This window comes from Hordeum vulgare, chromosome 7H (genome assembly GCF_904849725.1).
Source record: "Hordeum vulgare subsp. vulgare chromosome 7H, MorexV3_pseudomolecules_assembly, whole genome shotgun sequence".
Taxonomy (NCBI): domain Eukaryota; kingdom Viridiplantae; phylum Streptophyta; class Magnoliopsida; order Poales; family Poaceae; genus Hordeum; species Hordeum vulgare.
In genome coordinates, this window is record NC_058524.1 from 624,392,004 (window position 1) to 624,412,700 (window position 20,697).

At 46.2% G+C, this 20,697-nt stretch overlaps 3 protein-coding genes across 6 annotated transcripts; 2 read left to right on the forward strand and 1 right to left on the reverse strand.

Moving 5' to 3' along the window:
- The first annotated feature begins 12,058 nt into the window (after positions 1–12,058).
- LOC123410661 (putative 4-hydroxy-4-methyl-2-oxoglutarate aldolase 2) lies at positions 12,059–13,865 on the forward strand. 2 transcript variants are annotated; one of them, XM_045103602.1, is made up of 3 exons: positions 12,059–12,257; positions 12,344–12,428; positions 13,183–13,865. In XM_045103602.1, the coding sequence occupies exon 3, from the start codon at positions 13,199–13,201 to the stop codon at positions 13,703–13,705; it is 507 nt and encodes a 168-aa protein (XP_044959537.1). In that variant the 5' UTR covers positions 12,059–12,257; positions 12,344–12,428; positions 13,183–13,198; the 3' UTR covers positions 13,706–13,865. The 2 variants fall into 2 exon arrangements, with proteins under 2 accessions (XP_044959537.1, XP_044959538.1); XM_045103603.1 differs by having other exon boundaries at positions 12,119–12,257; positions 12,348–12,428.
- A 936-nt stretch (positions 13,866–14,801) lies between these two features.
- On the forward strand, positions 14,802–16,520 carry LOC123407443 (putative 4-hydroxy-4-methyl-2-oxoglutarate aldolase 2). Of its 2 annotated transcripts, XM_045100578.1 has the most exons (4): positions 14,802–15,117; positions 15,357–15,437; positions 15,679–16,198; positions 16,308–16,520. In XM_045100578.1, exons 3-4 carry the CDS (start codon positions 15,696–15,698, stop codon positions 16,324–16,326), a joined length of 522 nt encoding a protein of 173 aa, XP_044956513.1. In that variant the 5' UTR covers positions 14,802–15,117; positions 15,357–15,437; positions 15,679–15,695; the 3' UTR covers positions 16,327–16,520. The 2 variants fall into 2 exon arrangements, with proteins under 2 accessions (XP_044956513.1, XP_044956514.1); XM_045100579.1 differs by having other exon boundaries at positions 14,808–15,117; positions 15,679–16,520.
- A 588-nt stretch (positions 16,521–17,108) lies between these two features.
- Positions 17,109–19,051, reverse strand: LOC123407441. Of its 2 annotated transcripts, none has more exons than XM_045100576.1 (6): positions 18,690–19,051; positions 18,507–18,568; positions 17,985–18,404; positions 17,804–17,884; positions 17,527–17,664; positions 17,109–17,412 (listed from the first exon to the last, which is right to left on the reverse strand). In XM_045100576.1, the coding sequence occupies exons 1-6, from the start codon at positions 18,946–18,948 to the stop codon at positions 17,314–17,316; spliced, it is 1,059 nt and encodes a 352-aa protein (XP_044956511.1). In that variant the 5' UTR covers positions 18,949–19,051; the 3' UTR covers positions 17,109–17,313. The 2 variants fall into 2 exon arrangements, with proteins under 2 accessions (XP_044956511.1, XP_044956512.1); XM_045100577.1 differs by having other exon boundaries at positions 17,109–17,383; positions 18,690–19,043.
- Positions 19,052–20,697: the final 1,646 nt, after the last annotated feature.

Consider the following 20,697-nt stretch of genomic DNA (forward strand, 5'->3'; position numbering starts at 1 on the left):
TGTACTTTTTGAGTGGGAGTTCTTAAGTAATATGATTAATTGAACTAATTGTCATGAACATAGTCTAATGGTCTTTGCGAATTACGATGTAGCTTGCGCTATAGCTCTACTATTTTATATGTTCCTAGAGAAAATTTAGTTGAAAGTTGATAGTAGCAAACTTTGCAGACTGAGTCTGTAAAACCGAGGATTGTCCTCGTTGCTGCACAGAAGGCTTATGTCCTTAATGCACCACTCGGTGTGCTGCACCTCGAGCGTCGTCTGTGGATGCTGTGAACATCCGACATACACGTTTCTGATGACTACACGATAGTTCAGTACAAAAATACTTAATGGCTTAGAAGCAAGGCGCCGAAAACATTGTAAAACGTCACGGAGCATAAGTGATGTTCTAAAGAGATGAAATTATGATTTCATGCTTGTGCCCTTGTTAAGAGGTACAAGACCTCCAACAAGATTCTTTGTCCACAAAGTAAAGGAGAAAGGCTCAATCGTTGAGCGTGTGCTCAGGTTGTCTGAGTACAACAATCACTTGAATCAAGTGGGAGTTAATCTTCCAGATGAGATAGTGATGGTTCTCCAAAGTCACTGCCACCAAGCTGTGAGAGCTTCGTGATGAACTATAACATATCAAGGATAGATACAATGATCCTTGAGCGATTCGCAATGTTTGACACTGCGAAAGTAGAAATCAAGAAGGAGCATCAATAGTTGATGGTTAGTAAAACCACTAAGTTTCAAAAAAGGCGAGGGCTAGAAGGGATACTTCGTGAAACGGCAAAACAGTTGCTGCGCTAATGAAGAGACCCAAGATTAAACCCAAACCCGAGACTAAGTGCTTCTGTAATGAGGGGAACAGTCACTAAGGCGGAGCAACTCTAGATACTTGGTAGATAAGTGGGCTGGCAAAAGTCGAAAGAACTATATTTGATATACATGATGTTGATGTGTACTTTACTAGTACTCCTAGTAGCATAAGGGTATTGGATACCGGTTCGGTTGCTAAGTGATTCGTAAAACGAAATGAAAGCTACAGCATAAATGGAGACTAGCTAAAGGCGAGGTGACGATACGTGTTGCAAGTGTTTCCAAGGTTGATATGATCAAACGTCGCACGCTCCCTCTGCCATCGGGATTGGTGTTAAACCTAAATAATTGTTATTTGGTGCTTGCGTTAAGCATGAACATGATTGGATCGTGTTTATTGCAATACGATTATTCATTTAAAGAGAATAATGGTTACTCTATTTGCTTGAATAATCACCTTCAATGGTTTATTGAATCTCGATCGTAGTGTTACACATGTTCATGATATTGGTGCCAAATGATACGAGTTAATGATGATAGTACCACTTACTTGTGGCACAACCGCTTGAGTCATGTTAGTATAAATTGCATGAAGAGGCTCCATGCTGATGGATCTTTGTACTCACCTGATTTCGAATCACTAGTGACATACAAATCATACCACATGAGCAAAGCCTTGTTTTCATTGAGATGAAACAAGATAGTAACTTGTTGGAAGTGATACATTTTGATGTATGCAGTCCAATGGGTGCTGAGGCACGCAGTGGATATCATTATGTTCTTACTTCAATGATGATTTGAGTAGATACTAGAGTATTTACTTAATGAATCACAAGTCTGAAATATTGAAAAGTTCAATTCTGTTTCGGAGTGAAGTTCGTCGTAACAAGAGGATAAACTGTCTACGATATGATCATAGAAATGAATATCTGAGTTACGAGTTTTGGTACGCAGTTAAGACAATGTGGAAATTGTTTCGCAGTTCATGCCACCTGGAACATCATAGTGTGATGATGTGTCTGAACGTCATAGCCATGCACTATTTGGTATGGTGCATACTATGATATCTCTTATCGAATTACCACTATCGTTTATGGGTTATGCATTAGAGACAACCGCATTCACTTTAAATAGGGCACCACGTATTTTCGTTGAGATGACACAGGATAGACTGAGGTTTAGAGAAATCTAAACTGTCGTTTCTTGAAAGTTTGGGGCTTCGACACTTATGTGAAAAAGTTTCAGTCTGATAAGCTCGAACCCAAAGCGGATAAATGCATCTTCATAGGATATCCAAAACAGTTGGGTACATCTCCTATCTCAGATCCGAAAGCAAAGTGTTTGTTTTTAGAAACGGATCCTTTCTCGAGGAAAGGTTTCTCTCGAAAGAATTGAGTGGGAGGGTAGTAGAACTTGATGAGGTTATTGAACCATCACTTCAACCAGTGTGTAGCAGGGTGCAGGAAGTTGTTCCTGTGGCGCCTACACCAATTGAAGTGGAAGCTGATGATGGTGATCATCGAGCATCGGATCAAGTTACTACAAGTCTCGTAGGTTGACAAGGTCGCGTACTACTACAGAGTGGTACGGTAACCCTGTCTTGGAGGTCATGTTGTCGAGCAACAGTGAACCTACGAGTTATGGAGATAGCGATGGTGGGCCCGGATTCCGACAAATGGCTGGAAGCCATGAAATCCGAGAGAGGATCCATGTATGAAAACAAAGTGTAGACTTTGGAAGAACTACTTGATGGTCAGAGGACTATTGAGTAAAGATGGATCTTTAAAGGAAAACAGACGATGATGGTGATAAGTCACTATTAAGAAAAGCTCGACTTGTCGCAAAGATGTTTTCGATAAGATCAAACAGTTGACTATGATGAGACTTTCTCACTCGTAGCGATGCTAAAAGTCTGTTAGAATTATGTTAGTTGTTGATGCATTATTTGTGAAATATTGCACGTAGGATGTCAAAACATTGTTTTCTCGACGGTTTCCTTGAGCAAACATTGTATGTGATACAACCAGAAGGTTTTGTCGATCCTAAAGGTACTAGCAAGTATGCAAGCTCCAGTGATCCTTCAATGGACTGGTGCAAGCATCTCGGAGTTGGAATATACACTTTGATGAGATGATCAAAGATTTTGGGTTTGTACAAGGTTTATGAGAAACTTGTATTTCCAAAGAAGTGAGTGGGAGCACTATAGAATTTCTGATAAGTATATGTGGTTGACATATTGTGGATCAGAAGTGATGTAGAATCTCTGTAAAGCATATAAGGTTGTTTGAAAGGAGTTTTCAAAGGAATACCTGGATTGCGCTACTTGAACGTTGAGCATCAAAGATCTATGGAGATAGATCAAAAGCGCTTAATGAAAGTTTCAATAAAATGCATGCCTTGACAAGTTTTTGAAGGAGTTCAAAATAGGTCAGCGAAGAAAGAGTTCTTGGTTGCGTTGTGAGGTGTGAATTTGAGTAAGACTCAAAACCCGACCACGGCAGAATAAAGAGAATAGACGAAGGTCGTCTTCTATGCCTTAGCCATAGAATCTAAAGTATGCCATGCTGTGTACCGCACCTGATGTGTGCCTTGACTCAAAGTATGTTGAGAGGTACAGAGAGTGATCCATGATTGAATCACTAGCAGCGGTCAAAATTTATCCTTAGTAACTAATGGACTAAGGAATTTTTCTCGATTATGGAGGTGGTTAAAGAGTTCGTCGTAAAGGGTTACGTCGATGCAAGCTTTGACACTAATTCGAATAACTATGAGTAGTGAAACGGATTTGTATAGTAGAGTAGATATTTGGAGCATTTCCGAATAGCACATAGTAGCAGCATCTATAAGATGACATAAAGATTTGTAAAGAACGCACGGATCTGAAAGTTTCAGAACCGTTGACTAAAACCTCTCTCACGAGCAAGACGTGATCAGACCCCATATGGTTGTTGGATTCGTTGGAATCACATGGTGATGTGAACTAGATTATTGACTCTAGTGCAAGTGGGAGACTGTTGGAAATATGCCCTAGAGGCAATAATAAATTAGTTATTATTATATTTCTTAGTTCATGATAATTGTTTATTATCCATGCTATAATTGTATTGATTGGAAACACAATACTTGTGTGGATACATAGACAAAACACTGTCCCTAGTAAGCCTCTAGTTGACTAGCTCGTTGATCAAAGATGGTCAAGGTTTCCTGGCCATAGGCAAGTGTTGTCACTTGATAACGGGATCACATCATTAGGAGAATCATGTGATGGACTAGACCCAAACTAATAGACGTAGCATGTTGATCGTGTCATTTTGTTGCTACTGTTTTCTGCGTGTCAAGTATTTATTCCTATGACCATGAGATCATATAACTCACTGACACCGGAGGAATGCTTTGTGTGTATCAAACGTCGCAACGTAACTGGGTGACTATAAAGATGCTCTACAGGTATCTCCGAAGGTGTTGGTTGAGTTAGTATGGATCAAGACTGGGATTTGTCACTCCGTGTGACGGAGAGGTATCTCGGGGCCCACTCGGTAATACAACATCACACACAAGCCTTGCAAGCAATGTGACTTAGTGTAAGTTACGGGATCTTGTATTACGGAATGAGTAAAGATACTTGCCGGTAAACGAGATTGAAATAGGTATACGGATACTGACGATCGAATCTCGGGCAAGTAACATACCGAAGGACAAAGGGAATGACATACAGGATTATACGAATCCTTGGCACTGAGGTTCAAACGATAAGATCTTCGTAGAATATGTAGGATCCAATATGGGCATCCAGGTCCCGCTATTGGATATTGACCGAGGAGTCTCTCGGGTCATGTCTACATAGTTCTCGAACCCGCAGGGTCTGCACACTTAAGGTTCGACGTTGTTTTATGCGTATTTGAGTTATATGGTTGGTTACCGAATGTTGTTCGGAGTCCCGGATGAGATCACGGACGTCACGAGGGTTTCCGGAATAGTCCGGAAACGAAGATTGATATATAGGATGACCTCATTTGATTACCGGAAGATTTTCGGAGTTACCGGGAATGTACCGGGAATGACGAATGGGTTCCGGGAGTTCACCGGAGGGGGGCAACCCACTCCGGGGAAGCCCATAGGCATTTGGGGGGTCACACCAGCCCTTAGTGGGCTGGTGGGACAGCCCACCAATCCCCTATGCGCCAAGAAAGAAAAAATCAAAGGAAAGGAAAAAAAAAGGAAGAAGTGGGAAGGGGGAAGGACTCCCTCCCACCAAACCAAGTAGGACTCGGTTTGGGGGGGGAGAGTCCTCCCCCCTGGCTCGGCCGACCCCTTGGGTATCCCTTGGACCCCAAGGCAAGGTCCCCCTCCCTCTTCCTATATATATGGGGCTTTTAGGGCAGATTTGAGACGACTTTCTCACGGCTGCCCGACCACATACCTCCATAGTTTTTCCTCTAGATCGTGTTTCTGCGGAGCTCGGGCGGAGCCCTGCTGAGATAAGATCATCACCAACCTTCGGAGCGCCGTCACGCTGCCGGAGAACTCTTCTACCTCTCCGTCTCTCTTGATGGATCAAGAAGGCCGAGATCATCGTCGAGCTGTACGTGTGCTGAACGCGGAGGTGCCGTCCGTTCGGTACTAGATCGTGGGACTGATCGCGGGATTGTTCGCGGGGCGGATCGAGGGACGTGAGGACGTTCCACTACATCAACCGCGTTCTCTAACGCTTCTGCTGTGCGATCTACAAGGGTACGTAGATCACTCATCCCCTCTCGTAGATGGACATCACCATGATAGGTCTTCGTGCGCGTAGGAAAATTTTTGTTTCCCATGTGACGTTCCCCAACAAATAAGTGCAAGCACTGAAAGTAGCGGTAACAAGTGATGGTGTAGTGAGGTGAAACGTAGCAAGTGAAAAGTAACAAGTACCAAGAGTAGCAATGGTGCAGCAAAGTGGCCCAATCCCTTTTGTAGCAAGGGACAAGCCTGAACAAAGTCTTATAAGAGGAAAAACGCTCCCGAGGACCCACTGGAATTTCTGTCATGCTAGTTTCATCATGTTCATGTGATTCGCGTTCGTTACTTTGATAGTTTGATATGTGGGTGGACCGGCGCTTGGGTACTGCCCTTACTTGGACAAGCATCCCACTTATGATTAACCCCTCTCGCAAGCATCCGCAACTACGAAAGAAGAATTAAGACAACGTCTAACCATAGCATTAAACTAGTGGATCCAAATCAGCCCCTTACGAAGCAACGCATAGACTGGGGTTTAAGCTTCTGTCACTCTAGCAACTCATCATCTACTTACTACTCCCCAATGCCTTCCTCTAGGCCCAAATATGGTGAAGTGTTATATAGTCGACATTCACATAACACCACTAGAGGAAAAGACAACATACAGCATATCAAAATACCGAACGAATACCAAATTCACATGACTATTATCAGCATGACTTAACCCATGTCCTCAGGAACAAAAGTAACTACTCACAAAGCATAATCATAATCATGATCAGAGGTGTAATGAGTAGCATCAAGGATCTGAACATAAACTCTTCCACCAAGTAATCCAACTAGCATCAACTACAAAGAGTGATCAACACTACTAGCAACCTTACAAGTACCAATCGGAGTCGCGAGACGGAGATTGGTTACAAGAGATGAACTAGGGTTTGGAGAGGAGATGATGCTGATGAAGACGTTGATGGAGATGACTCCCCTCCGACGAGAGGAGTGTTGGTGATGACGATGGTGACGATTTCCCCCTCCGGGAGGGAAGTTTCCCCGGCAGGATCGTCCTGCCGGAGCTCTAGATTGGTTCTGCTCAAGTTCCGCCTCGTGGCGGCGGAGAATCCACGAAAAAGCTCCACACCCATTTTTTTCCGGACGAAACCCTTCATATAGCAGAAGAGGGGGCCAGTGGGCCACCAGGGCGCCCACAAGCCCTGTAGCCGCGGCCAGGGGGGCAGGCGGCGGCTACCAGGCTTGTGGGCCCCTGGTAGCTCCCCTCTGGCACTTCTTTCGCCCAATATTTTTTATATATTCCCAAAAATTTCCATGTTGATTTTCAGGGCATTTGGAGTTGCGCAGAATAAAGGACTCAAACTTGCTCCTTTTCCAGTCCAGAATTCCAGCTGCCGGTATTCTCCCTTTTCAAATAAACCTTGCAAAATAAGAGATAAAAGGCGTAAGTATGGTACCACAAAGTAATATAACAGTCCAAAAAGCGATAAAGATCAACATGAAAGCATGATGCAAAATGGACGTATCATGGCCTTCTTCATCATCCCGGCGATCTCCATGACAAGGAAGGAGTAGTTCTCCCTCGGGGCTGATGGTATGTACCAGTAGCTATGTGTTTGATCTCTCTCTCTCGTGTTCTTGAGATGTCTTGATCTTGATGTACCGCGGGCTTTGCTACTATAATTGGATCTTATGATGTTCTTCCCCCTCTCCCTTCTTGTAATGAATTGAGTTTTCCCTTTGGAGTTATCTTATCGGATTGAGTCTTTAAGAACACTTGATGTATGTCTTGCACGTGTCTATCTGTGGTGACAATGGGATATTCATGTGAGTACTTGATGTATGTTTTGGTGATCAACTTGCGGGTTTCGTGACATTGGGAACCTATGCATATGGGTTGGCACACGTTTTGACTCTCTGGTAGAAACTTCGGGGCACTCTTTGAAGTTATATGTGTTGGTTGAATAGATGATTCTGAGATTGTGTGATGCATATCGTATAATCATGCCCACGGATACTTGAGGTGACAATGGAGTATCTAGGTGACATTAGGGTCTTGGTTGATATGTGTCTTAAGGTGTTATTCTAGTACGAACTCTAGGATAGATTGAACGGAAAGAATAGCTTCGTGTTATTTTATTACGGGCTCTTGAATAGATCGATCAGAAAGAATAACTTTGTGATGGTTTCGTACCTGACAATAATCTCTTCGTTTGTTCTCCGCTATTAGTGACTTTGGAGTGACTCTTTGTTGCATGTTGAGGGCTAGTTATATGATCCAATTATGTTATCATTGTTGAGAGAACTTCACTAGTGAAAGTATGAACCCTAGGCCTTGTTTCCACGCATTGCAATACCGTTCGTGCTCACTTTTACTATTAGTTACCTTGCTGTTTTTGTAGTTTCAGATTACAAAAACCTATATCTACCATCCATTTTATACTTGTATCATCATCTCTTCGCCGAACTAGTGCACCTATACAACTTACCATTGTATTGGGTGTGTTGGGGACACAAGAGACTTTTTGTTATTTGGTTGCAGGGTTGCTTGAGAGAGACCATCTTCATCCTACGCCTCCCGCGGATTGATAAACCTTAGGTCACCTACTTGAGGGAAAATTGCTACTGTCCTACAAACCTCTGCACTTGGAGGCCCAACAACGTCTACAAGGAGAAGGTTGCATAGTAGACATCATCGCAGATGTCGCCGATCGGGGGCACCCACAATACAAAGGCGTCATGGCCGGAGCATTACAAGCCTTCGTATTACTATGCCGCCAAGTACCTCAGAACCCCCACCGGTAAGATGCCTTTCACGGTCAACAGAAATGCGGCACCACTGTTCTTTGAGTATTCTTCACGTAGCTCATCCGGGTGCGGATAGCGGATGGGGAGCAGATGGATGTCCGTCGATGTTCGCTACAATGCCTAGAGTGGGGGGAACCGGCATACTACGATCCGGACCAAGAGATGCTCGACATCATCCACGACGATGATGGAGGAGGAGTCTGTGAGGACGGGCACGTGAAAGACTTGGACCCCACTCAGTCCGGCACCTACCAGTAGTAGCATTCCTACACCCATACGGTCATGCAGTAGTCCTACACCCAGGGCATGTACACACAGGAACAACAAAATTTGGCCGCCAAACAGTAGCAGTCGGAGTGGAAGGACGGCGAGGACGATGCTCCGGCTGATCTAGCCATCAATCCGAAGAATAAGGGCAGAGAACAAATCTTTAACATGCGGGAGGACAAGCTGTTGTGCGATGCATGGTTGGTCACTAGCCTCAATCCTCTCCATGGCATGGAGCAAAAGGGCACAACCTTTTGGAACAACATTCACATATAGTTACATGAACACAAGCATTTTGTGTCGTACCGCGATGTGGTCATCAGCAACCGTGAATGGAAGTCCCTCAATCATCGATGCTACATCATCCAAGAGGCTGCGTCCAAGTATTGCTGGCACTTGATGCATCTCATCGCACGATGGCCTAGCGGTGCATAAATCATCGAGAAGTAGGTTGATCACTAGTTGGGTAATTATTTTGTTGTGCACTAGCTGGACATGCATTCCTTTGTTGCTTACTATCCGGATATGATTAGTTTTGTTGCTCACTAGCCTGACATGCATTGTTTTGTTGCTGACTAGTCGGATATGCTTAGTTTTGTTGCGCGCTAGCCAGATATGCATTCTTTTTCTGCTCACTGCCTGCGTATGCATTATTTCGTTGCTCACTAGTCGGATGTGCTTTGTTTTCTTGCGCACTATCCGTACATGCATTCTTTTGTGGACGCTGCTCCATCGCACGTGCGCGATGCGGTGCGATCTCGCGGCCTGCCATTTCACGAAGTTGCCCACGTGCGGTCCCCCCACCGGTGCTAAGTAAGGAGCTCCCTTGCATGAAAAAACCCTCAGAAATGAGGGGGGGGGGGTCAGACCAAATCCTGGAGTGCGCAAATATTTGCGCATCAGGCAAAACTCTGGGACAACTCCGGCAAGAATACCACCAGAAACTGGGCAATTTTTCTCCTTTCAAAAACACCAATGTAAAACACAGGATTCTCCATCTATTTTTCTAAAAAAAATTTCTTGGGCAAAAGCATACTACTAGGTTACACCAAAAATTGGATCTTGCCAACAAATCTGCTCTCCAACTGTAGTTGTCCTCCCCTTCCCCATGTTGAATCTGGATCCTAGATAGAAAATGATGTTCTCTTGAAACTTGTTATTATCTTGCCTATTATATTGCACCTGGCCTCTGCAATAGAAAAATGGAGATAAAAAAGGTGGTTGTTATAAATTGTTTGTAGTTGTTCTGTATTGCTAAAAAAGGAGAGAGAAACCTTGCCTACATCCCTGATAAAAAAAGTAGATGAATTGACAAGAGACTACTTGCTTACAAAAAAAATAAATTAGCTAGAAAAAAGTGTGAGCTAGTAGTACAAGTAAAAAATAATTAATGCACAGATCCTGCAAATTCATGAACTAGCATTTTCCTGCCAACTGGTAGTAAACATGATCTGCCAACCTAACTAGTAGTAAAAAATAAAGAAAGAAAAGAAGTTTGTATGATTTCATTTACATTATGTCGCTTACACATAAATTTTTGTTCTATCTTCTAAAAATGTGGAGATGGTTGATCTTGATCTCAAGAAACTACCTGGTGACTTTGATGATTGTGATGGAGGCCCACCATACTGTACACAAGTCCCTCATAAAAAAATGATTTTTATTGAGGAGGTGGGCGAGTCACCGGATTTGTTTTATGCTGCTGTCCAAAATGTCCTTGGTGTGGAGTTTCCTGGTATGGTGACTGGTGCTGCTAATGCGTCTGATGCGACGGCAGTTGAAACTGTCGCGCACGCCCCTGCCATGTTCAGCCTGGCTTTAACTCTGCCTAGCAATGGTGGGCAAGGTCACCAGGGGTAAGCGAGTATGTTTTCCGTCTTAGGCGATTTGGTAGGGTACGATGGTGTAGGCTACTTGGTTCGACTGATGAGGCGACCTATGTCACCGGGGGAGGAGAGTATGTTTCTCGTGTTAGGCAATTTGTAAAGGCGCGATGCTTTAGGTGACTTGGTTCGACGGGTGAGGCAACCTATATCATCGGGGTAGGCGAGTATGTTTTTTGAATGGGATTGATATTTGTACAGTTGGTACAATTTATATAAGGTTAGCGCTTATGTCATAGAAATTGCATAATTTTTTAGGATAACTGGAGTAGACAAAACCTAGAATCCTAAACTTATAGAATTGGGTCCTCGATAAATTGTTTTCACTTAATCTAAAACTAATAGAACTATGTGTTGGTTCATCGTAGTCAAGCATGCAAAGTAAATATTTGAAGTGACCCTCATAAGCATTACCGATAGTTGTTTCAAAATTTAGATTTAAGTTAGAGTAAGAGATGATAACATGTGAATATTTGTTGATGCATTTAAAAATGTTGTGTGTATTGATTCCATAATGATTTGCCAATGTGCATCATAATAGAAAGTTCCATATGCACTTGCTCTTAGGGAACGCGTCTTGTTGTAGCTCTTTGTACAGTTGCTTTACCCCCTACACGTCTCCACATTTTTATTCTTTGTGCTTGCTTGAGTATGAATGTATGATGTTCCTCTTCTATGGAGAAAATTAGTGAATATGTTGTTACAACGATATCTCATTCTCCAAATTACATTCATTCTAGACGTTTTCACTTTAATTTTTGTTATAGCATTTGTGGACAACCAACTATGGCTATTTGTAGACCCACTGGCCCCGAGTGGGTCTACCCACCCTACTCTGTTTGCTCGACGCCCGACAAAAGAACTCACCGCACTGTATTTTCCTTTGTGTTGGCATGTTGCGTCCCATGTGCCATCCTAGAGCTGCTGGCTTTGCTCCATTAGTTAATTCCGCAAGTCCTTCTCTCGACGTAGTTTAAGATTATCTCTCCAGAGCTACTACACGTATGATAAAATTTCGTACTAAGAACTTTGTACGACCAGACTGGCATCGTATGCAAAACCATCATATGCAAGGCATTTGTGATATCTCTCGGATCCTTTTCTCTAGGGATCTCATGCCTATTCCATTTCTTACTTGGGTTGCTTACCTCTCCTTTGTCATGCTTATACAGCCCGCCAGTGCAAATGTCAGCAGTCCGAGAGAATTCAAAGTTGAGATTCCTCTTTGTAGGCATGTCCGCACCATTGGCTGCTCATGCTCCATTTCAAAAAAAAAAAAAAAATTGGCCGCATATGCATCATCCAGATGCAGAGACCGGAGGTACATCCTCCTTTTAAAAAAAGAAAATTGGCTGCTCATGGCATTGAACGAGACCAATGCATGTGTGCGCGTGTGCGCACACCAGGTAGGGTGTGCGTGTGTGCGTTCATAGGGATGAGTGTACGTTCGTGTATGTGAGGGACTTCGATTGTACTCTGCTAAAAAAACATTTGTATTCGACTTGCCGTGCCAGAATTCCTTTCATTTTTCTCAAACCAAAGAAAAAAGTGAGACCTCCTGCTTTTCCACCCGTCGTGCTCGTGCTCGTGCCGCGGGCTACTCGTGATCCGCCACCCACCCACCACCCCACCATCAACATCACACCACGGAAAAGAAAAAGGAAAAAAGGAGCTTCCTTTCTTCCCCCCTCCTCCTCGGATTGGATCCCTTCCCTCCCCTCTGATTCCATTTGGAGGCGAGGTGACGGTGGAGTGGAGATCTTGGTAACGAATCCGAATTGCCTCTTGGGTTTCCTCTGCTCTGCTCTCTCTCTCATTTCTTGATCTCGTCTCCCCCCTGATTGAATCAGACAGGACTGCCTGCGCTCCACCCTCCGCCCTCCGCTGCCTCCTCGCTCCCCACGGCGGCGACACCCACCGGCGACGCGCGGCGAGGTAACCCTCCCTCTTCCCCTTCTCGTCTGCCTCCAGTCGCCTCGTTAGTGAGCTCTTTCACACATAGGCCGTGGGACTTAGGCGGATTTGCTAGAGGATGAAGGGGATCGATCATCGGAGAGCCGGGGGAGACGGATCCATCTTGGGGCGGAGAGAGGGAGCTGAGCGATCAGATCATCTGAGAGAGAGAGAGAGAGAGAGAGAGAGAGAGGAGAACGCCGCGTCAACCTACTGGTAGTGGTGCCTCTACTGTTTCTTTACTGAATCTTATCACTCGACAGTTTCAGAGCTTCAGGCTGTAACAACATCTTTACTGCATCACCTTGATTAAACTTCTTGCTGACTTACCATTTTGTTCCCTGTTTGCTGAACTAGAACAGGCATGTGAATGCCTCTCTGTTTAGCCAGGTTCCACCGCCTACCATCTGTTTTCTGAAATATCAAAGCTCTTATTATTTTGCTCGAGTGTTTGTTCGGTTGGGCTCAGTGATAGTCTGAAATACCAAAGCTCCTCGCCTGATTGTTTGACATCACCTGAAAACGACTCATTTGTTCTGTTCGAGATCGACGCACAATTGTTTAGCTATGTACTAGTTCAGGATTGCAGTATGACTCACTGGTATGAGCTCAAGTAAACAATTTCCATATCTTTCCACGCTATATACACTGGCTGCTTTGATTATTGCTTGAACAACGTTTGCCCTCGACTTCTTTGGTGAGTAATGTCCTTCTACTTTTATTCATGTCAATGCAGCCCTGAATCAGCGACTATGGCGGCCTTGCCATTGGCCACGGCGGAAGTCTGTGACGCCAACTCGCACCTGATCACCGGCGGCGAGCTCCGGGCGCTCCAGCCAATCTTCCAGATCTACGGGAGGCGGCAGGTCTTCGCAGGGCCCATCGTGACGCTCAAGGTGTTTGAGGACAACGTTCTCGTGCGCGAGTTCCTGGAGGAGAAGGGCCAGGGCAGGGTGCTGGTGGTGGACGGCGGCGGCAGCCTGCGGTGCGCCATCCTGGGCGGCAACCCCGTCCAGCAGGCGCAGAACAACGGGTGGGCGGGCATCGTCGTGAACGGCTGCATCCGGGACGTGGACGAGATCAACGGGTGCGACATCGGCGTGCGCGCCCTCAACTCACACCCGATGAAGGCCAACAAGAAGGGCATGGGCGAGAAGCACGTCCCCATCACCATCGCGGGCACCCGGATCTGCGACGGCGAGTGGCTCTACGCCGACACCGATGGCATCCTGGTCTCCAGGACCGAGCTGATTGTGTAGGAAAGGCCGTCGCCTCACTGTCTGTGTTGTTCCACTCTGTGGTTGTATTTGCTTGTCTGTAACATGATGGATGAATGAAATATGAACTTGTAATAATTGTAAGCTTATCTTGCCTGATCAAATGGAACGAGAAATACGAATAAAATTGTGAGTTGATGAATGCCTGTATCGCACTGTCAAAAATGTCAAAGAGAGGAGAGCTGCTCCTGCTTGAGAAACTCTGAACTGAATGGTGTTATATCTGAACCTGAGATTCGATTTGGGAGCTCTGAGCTGAACTTGTAATAACCATTAACGATAAGCAGTTGCTGCCTCCATTCCACTGAATGAACCATTGTAATAACCATTGCTCTGAACTGAATGAACGCAAATGAACTGGTGTTTCTTCAGTGGAGCAAAGCAACCAATATAAATATTTTTTGTAACATACCATGAGCATTTTTAAAAAATTTAAGATGAACATTTATTTAATATTCAGTGAACAATTTTAAAATAAAAACCGAACAATGTTTATTATATGGTGATTTTTTAATGTACGTTGTACATTTTTTAATACACATTGAACATTTCTTTAATATACATTTGTATTTTCTTAGTATATACAATGAACATTTTCATAACACACGGTGATTTTTTTGTTATACAATAAACGTTTTTGTAATACATGGAGAACTTATTTGTAACATGGAGTGAACTTCTTTTAAATACACACGAGACTTTTTCATGAACAAACACAAAACCTTTTCCAAATAAACGGTGAACTTTTTGACCTATAATAATATATTTTGAATGGGTTCTTTATATACATTTTAAATCCTAAAAAAGTTCAAACATCCAATTGTAGGAGGAAAACCGATAGAAAAAATGAGAAAAATACAAAAGAGTGTGGCACATTTTATCATCATCTTTTTTTCCGAGAGCTTGCCGCTTATCATCATCATCTTTTTTTCCGAGACCTTGTCGCTTATCATCATCGTCATCCTTTTTTTTTTAGAGAGAGATAGAGCGGGGCAAGCTTATCATCATCTAGGATGTGGACATTAGCAAGGACTTCCCCTTTGTCTCTATCTTCTCTTTGCCCTAGAAAAGAAAAGAGGCATTTTTTTCTCATCTCAACAAAAGAAAAGACCACACGATAATGATGAGCATAGAGCAGAGCTCCATCCACCCCTGACCCGTCTCCTCCCTCCGCTCTGCTCGTACCCACCGCAGGCCGGCCGGGAACCTCCTCCTCCTCCGCCGCCGCCGCCCTGATTTCCCCCTTCCTCCTCCAGGCCTCTACTCCACCACCAGTCTCCTCCGTCGGGCCGCCGCGGTCGAGGGGCTAGTCCGCCGCCGGAGGGAGACGACCGCCCGCCGGCGACCGGGAGGCGCGCGCGTCCGGGACCGCGTCAGCTTCCTTCTCGATCCGTGTAAGTGCGCGACGCGACCACGCGGTCCTTGGCTACTCTTGTCAATCTCCTCTGCAGACAGGGCTTAGCTGTGCCACTCTGCAAAAATGTTTCCTTGCTGAATGAAGGCAACCGTCAGAAATTAAATTAACTGTAATCCGATTCCTGTAGCATCATTAGAGACCAACACCAAGCAGATTGGTGTTCCTAATCCTATCTGATGGCATCAACTCTCACTGTTACCTGATGATGCATTGCAGGGACCGACCACCAACTGAAGCTCCCTGCCCTGGAGTAGAGTCTCTTCTTCGCTGTCAGTAGCGCTCCTTACGGCTTTGCCGGTAAGAGTGGCATCACCATTGCTATAGCAAAGCAATATCCGATGGCTTTCTTCAGTCTAGGATGATACCCTGGCCCGTTCGAGAGAGAGAGAGAGAGAGCTTATATTGCAGTATTATAAGCTCAACTGCATGATTTGTGTACATATCGTTGGAGAATCTCTTGTTGTTGTTATCCAGATTGAATGACCAGCCTTACTCCTGCTGACAACGCTTGTTTCTTCTCTTGAAAACCTGCTGACAGCGGTCCCTGAAGCCAGGATGGCGGCCTTGCCACTGGCCACCGCGGAGGTCTGCGACGCAAACTCGCACATGATCACCAGCGGCGAGCTCCGGGCCCTGCAGCCCATCTTCCGTACCTACGGTGGGCGGCGGCTCTTCGCGGGACCCGTGGTGACGGTGAAGGTGTTCGAGGACAACGTGCTGGTCCGTGCGCTCCTGGAGGAGAAGGGCGAGGGCAGGGTCCTGGTGGTCGACGGCGGCGGGAGCCTTCGCCGCGCCCTCCTAGGGGGAAACATCGCCATGCTGGCCCAGAACAACGGGTGGGCCGGCATCGTGATCAACGGCTGCGTCCGGGACGTGGACGAGATCAACGGGTGCGACGTCGGCGTGCGGGCTCTCGGCTCGCACCCGATGAAGTCGGACAAGAAAGGGGCGGGCGAGAAGCACGTCCCGGTGACCATCGCCGGCGCCAGGATCTGCGACGGCGAGTGGCTGTACGCCGACGCGGACGGCATCCTCGTCTCCGGGACCGAGCTCAGCGTGTAGTGTCAGCTCCCCAGATGCCTGCCTGCGTTGTTTGTTCCTCTCTGTGTATGCATTTCCTTGTGTGTGTAACTGTGAAATGATATGATGTACTCCATTGTACCCCAGGTGGAGTATGAATGAATGAAGTGGGCTCTGTACAAAACAGAGGAGGGCTGTTGGTGGGGGCTCTGCACAGAACACAAGAGAAGCTCTGCTATCCGAACTTGAGATGCCAGGAGCTCTCAGCTGAACATGTAAAGAATATAATAATGGCAAGCTTTATAATGTCTTGCCTGATCAAATGGAATGAAGATTGAGGAGTTAGGGATTATAAATTTATAATGTTGTGTTATGTTCTGTCAGCAGTATTTCAGTGAAGCAAAGCAGAGCAGAGCAGAGCAATCCTCTGCTACTCTCTACTGACGAAGTGTTTTTTTTTTTTTTTTTGAAGTCCACCAACCAAGCAAACCCCTTCTTTCACTTGTCCCCACTCCACCGGCGGCGCCGTTCCCAGCTGGAGCGTACCCTAGCAGCAGGCGAGCCCCCGTGGCCATGCTGGTGCGGCAAAAGTTAAGGCAATAGATGAGCAGGGCAGCATGAGACATTGGCAAATTCAGACAAAAACATCAAAGAGAGCACCTTGGTCAAGTTTCAAAAAACCAAGAAAAGTTAGCATGTTCGATGAGCTAAGGAGTGTCTGAATGCCGTGTGTGACCTTGTCAGGGTTAGATTATTTTGTTAATGAACTAGTAATGTCAGCTGCAAAACTTATAATCAGTGTTTTATGTACTGTTGATTTAATTAAATCATCTTTATATTTGTTCTCTGTGAGTACATCTCGCAGAAAACCAGCTATCGAGATGTTTCATTTGTGTTCTGTGAGTTCTGCAAAAATGCGCCTACATCTTGTGAAAATTCAGCCAAGGATAGATCAAGACAACACTTGCTGACATTAACATAGTTGTCATACATAGCTGGCATTACATTTCATAATTAATAAAAGAGGCACATACTGGTGCCAGTAAGCATAGTTCACGGGATAGCTGATCGTCAAAGTTGCACAATATTTTCCACAAACCATAGTCCTACTGATCCTCACTCCATATCCATACCGAGAGCCTTTAGTTGCTCATTATACAACATCTGCACGGTTGCGGTGTGCGCCGTTTTCGAGCGCTCCTACGCAACATCCCTTCGCTCCCCTGGGAAATAGTTTGGAAACCAAGTCAGACTACTCATTGTTAGGAGCATAAACACAAAGTTACACAATATTTTCTTTTACAAAACTTTAACTAGTGATGTAGCAATAAAGTACTATAGCAGTAGCAGCCATGAAGGTTCTCACCATGGGTGCAAGATCGTCATCGTCAACGTTTCTGTAGCTGCTGCTACCGCCGTTGCCGAGCACGAATGCTGTCTTCTTCCCGATCTCGACGCTGGCAGACCGCGGGGAATCACCTACTACCACCGTGCCTCCCACCCCCTGGAAATTAGGCAAGAAGAGGAAGGGGGTGGAGTCAGAGCAATTTTAAATTATTTCATGTAAGGACTTATGGGTGTCTCAAAGTCATTAAAAATGTCTTAAGAGATACAATTTTAAATTATTTAATGGAATGCCATACCGGTGGCTCATGGTCGTCATCCTTGTCATCGCTGCCGCTACTGCTGTTGTTAACCAACACTGGCTTGGTTGGCATCTTCCCCTGAAAACAAAGAAATCAACCAAAACAAACAACAAATTCAATCTGTGCCGCAAGAGATATGAAAAGTAGTTGTAAGAGAATGATCCAGATTTTTCCTTACTCTATTGTAGGTAATGATAGTCCTCCCTGTATACCGAGAGCCTGGACGCTTTACTTGCTCATTCTCCAAACCGCCGTTGTTGGACGCCGCCGTCTTCTGCCCATTCTGACTGGTCTCAGGTTGATCTTGCCTCCGAGGATTACCTTCAGACTCGGCCCGTACAGATGAACCTTCAGACCTAGATTTCCTATGTGTCCCGTTGATATCTTGACTCTTGAGTTTTTGGATTTCATCATCTTTCTCAGTGATGAGGGAGTGCATTTTTTCTAGCTTTTCCTCCATAGCCAGCATCTTCATTTTGGCATCATTAGCTTCAGCTTGCAATCTGCCAATATGGTCATCCTTGTTTTGGGCCACCACTTGCAGTTGCAGCTCCTCCACCTTGTGCTGAAGCTTGCGTGCTATTTTAGTAGCCCGTTCCTTGAGTTTTATCAAAAGAAAAAAAAGGAGCAGACACGGAACACCAATTAACGAGATGGACAAGTTTCAGTGCACGCTTGTTTGTGGGTTTCGGTAAAGTACCTTGAACTCATTGTTTTCTTGAGCCAAAGCAGCCGCATCCTCCAAGCCACCATCTTGGTGTCCTATTACATCAAACACAAAACACAATGGCATCATCAACCAGCAGCAACATAAACCAACTGAGTGGGGGGCAAATACGTACGTATAGCATAGGATAGGAAAGACCGGGATTTGCGGTCTCACCGTTGTAGATCTGGTGGTGGCGCGCCTGGATGTCCTTGCCGGCGAGGAGCTCGCCGAGGCAGTCGCGGAGGGCGGAGTAGCGGTCGTTGAGGGCGGAGTAGATGTCGGCCCAGATGAGTTCGTGGGTCACGAGGAGGGTCTCGAGGTAGGTGCGGTCGGCGAGCAGGCGCTCCACGTCCTGGTTGGTCTTGCGCACGAGGGCCTCAATCGCTTTGTAGAGGCGCCGCCTCTCCTCCCGCCAGCCCTCGCCGTCAGCCATGGAGGATGGGTTGGAGTTGGAAGCAGGGGTGGGCTTGTCTCTTTTGAGGAAGCAGAAAGAAGCTGGGTGGGTGGAGGCTTGTGTGTTTTCAGGAAGCACAAGCAGAAGCAGGGGTGGGTGGGCACGAGCATGACCGTTGTTTTGATTGCAGTGGATGTGGAGACGACCGTTGTGTTGGAGTTGGAGACGACCGTTGGGTGGGAAGCGTATTCTGACGGTGGCAGCTGCAGTTTTGTTTACTCAAGCATCCAAATTACTACTACTACACTAGGCTTTTGCTCAACCACACATAACCTTCTTTTACTGGTACTATTTTTTAATTAACGCGTGTCCAAACTAAACTCGCGGAATGTCGTGATGATAATGTAATGTTTTTTTTCTTTCTGGGAGTTGGAGTTGGAGTTCACCTCACAAACAAACCGGTTTAACGCGCGTGTTGTGCTGTGCAGGCTCCTTTTTTTTTTTTTATACTAAATCGTCCAAGGTGTCTTCCTCACCGGTCTGCCTCCCTCGCCGCACTACACCGGCCAAACAAAAAGGTAAACGTTTTCCACCAGCGCGCCGGCCGAAACGTTTGGCCGGTCGCGTGGCTGGCGTTGGATCGACGCGCGTGCCCACCGCCTCCTCCTTTCCTCTCCCCCTTCCTCCATCTCCTCCCCCCCCTCCTCCTCCTTCTCCCCTCTTCTTTCCCCCCTTCCCCCTGCAACCTCAGGCATTCTCACGCGAGCGCTGCGGCTTCTTCACCGACAGCCGCTGCGTCTGACGGCGGGGATCTCGCGTGCCCATCGCCTCCTCCTTTCCTCTCTCCCTTCCTCCATCTCCTTCCTCCTCCTGCTCCTTCTACTCCCCTCCTCTCCCTTTTTCCTCCCTGCAACCTCATGCGTTGTCGGCAAACGCTGCGGCTTCTCCACCGGCAGCCGCTGCGCCTGACGGCGGTGATCGAAGGTGAACCATACGAGATGCTGCGGCGGAGCGACGGTTGAAACTTTTTTAATATACGGTTGAAGCTTTTTCTGTCGACGTTTGCAACTTTTTTCCTCGTGAAGTATTTTGGTTGGAGCTTTTTTTTTAACGGTTGAAACTTTTCTATACACGGTTGAAACTTTTTGAGGAGTGATCACGCGAGATGCTGCAGTCGGAGCGGCGTCTGAAACTTTTTTCATACACGGTTGAAGCTTTTTCTGTCAACGTTTGCAACTTTCACTCGTTGAAGTTTTTGGTTGAAGCTGTTTTTCTTAACAGTTGAAGCTTTTTCTACACACGGTTGAAACTTTTTATTTAGCATCTGCAACACAGGGATGAGATGCAACGAGGTGAAGACCGACGGGCTGCATCCATGGTGCTTTCGACGGGCGGCCGAGGCGGCGACCGGCGGCGACCGACGGTGAGGGCGACCAGCGGTGAGGAGGCGAGGCGAGGCGGTCGGCGCGTGCTGGGGCGTCGGCGCAGGCGAGGACGGTCGGCGCGTGCTGGAGCGTCGGCGCGGGCGAGGCGCGTGCTGGGATGGCGGCTCGCGCGAGGATGGCGGGCGGGAGGGGCTCCGCGCGACCATATCTGACGGCCAGGGGGCCCTAATCTGACGGCTGCTGCGCGATCAACGCGAGCCCTCAGGCCGGCACGCCGGCACCCAGCACTGCCCAAACAAAAATGGTACATGGTGTCATTTTGCACTTCTATGTCGCCCACAAGTAAAAAACTCGTCCTCTGTTTCTATTTTAAAAACAAGTGATAAAAGCAAAAAATAACCTG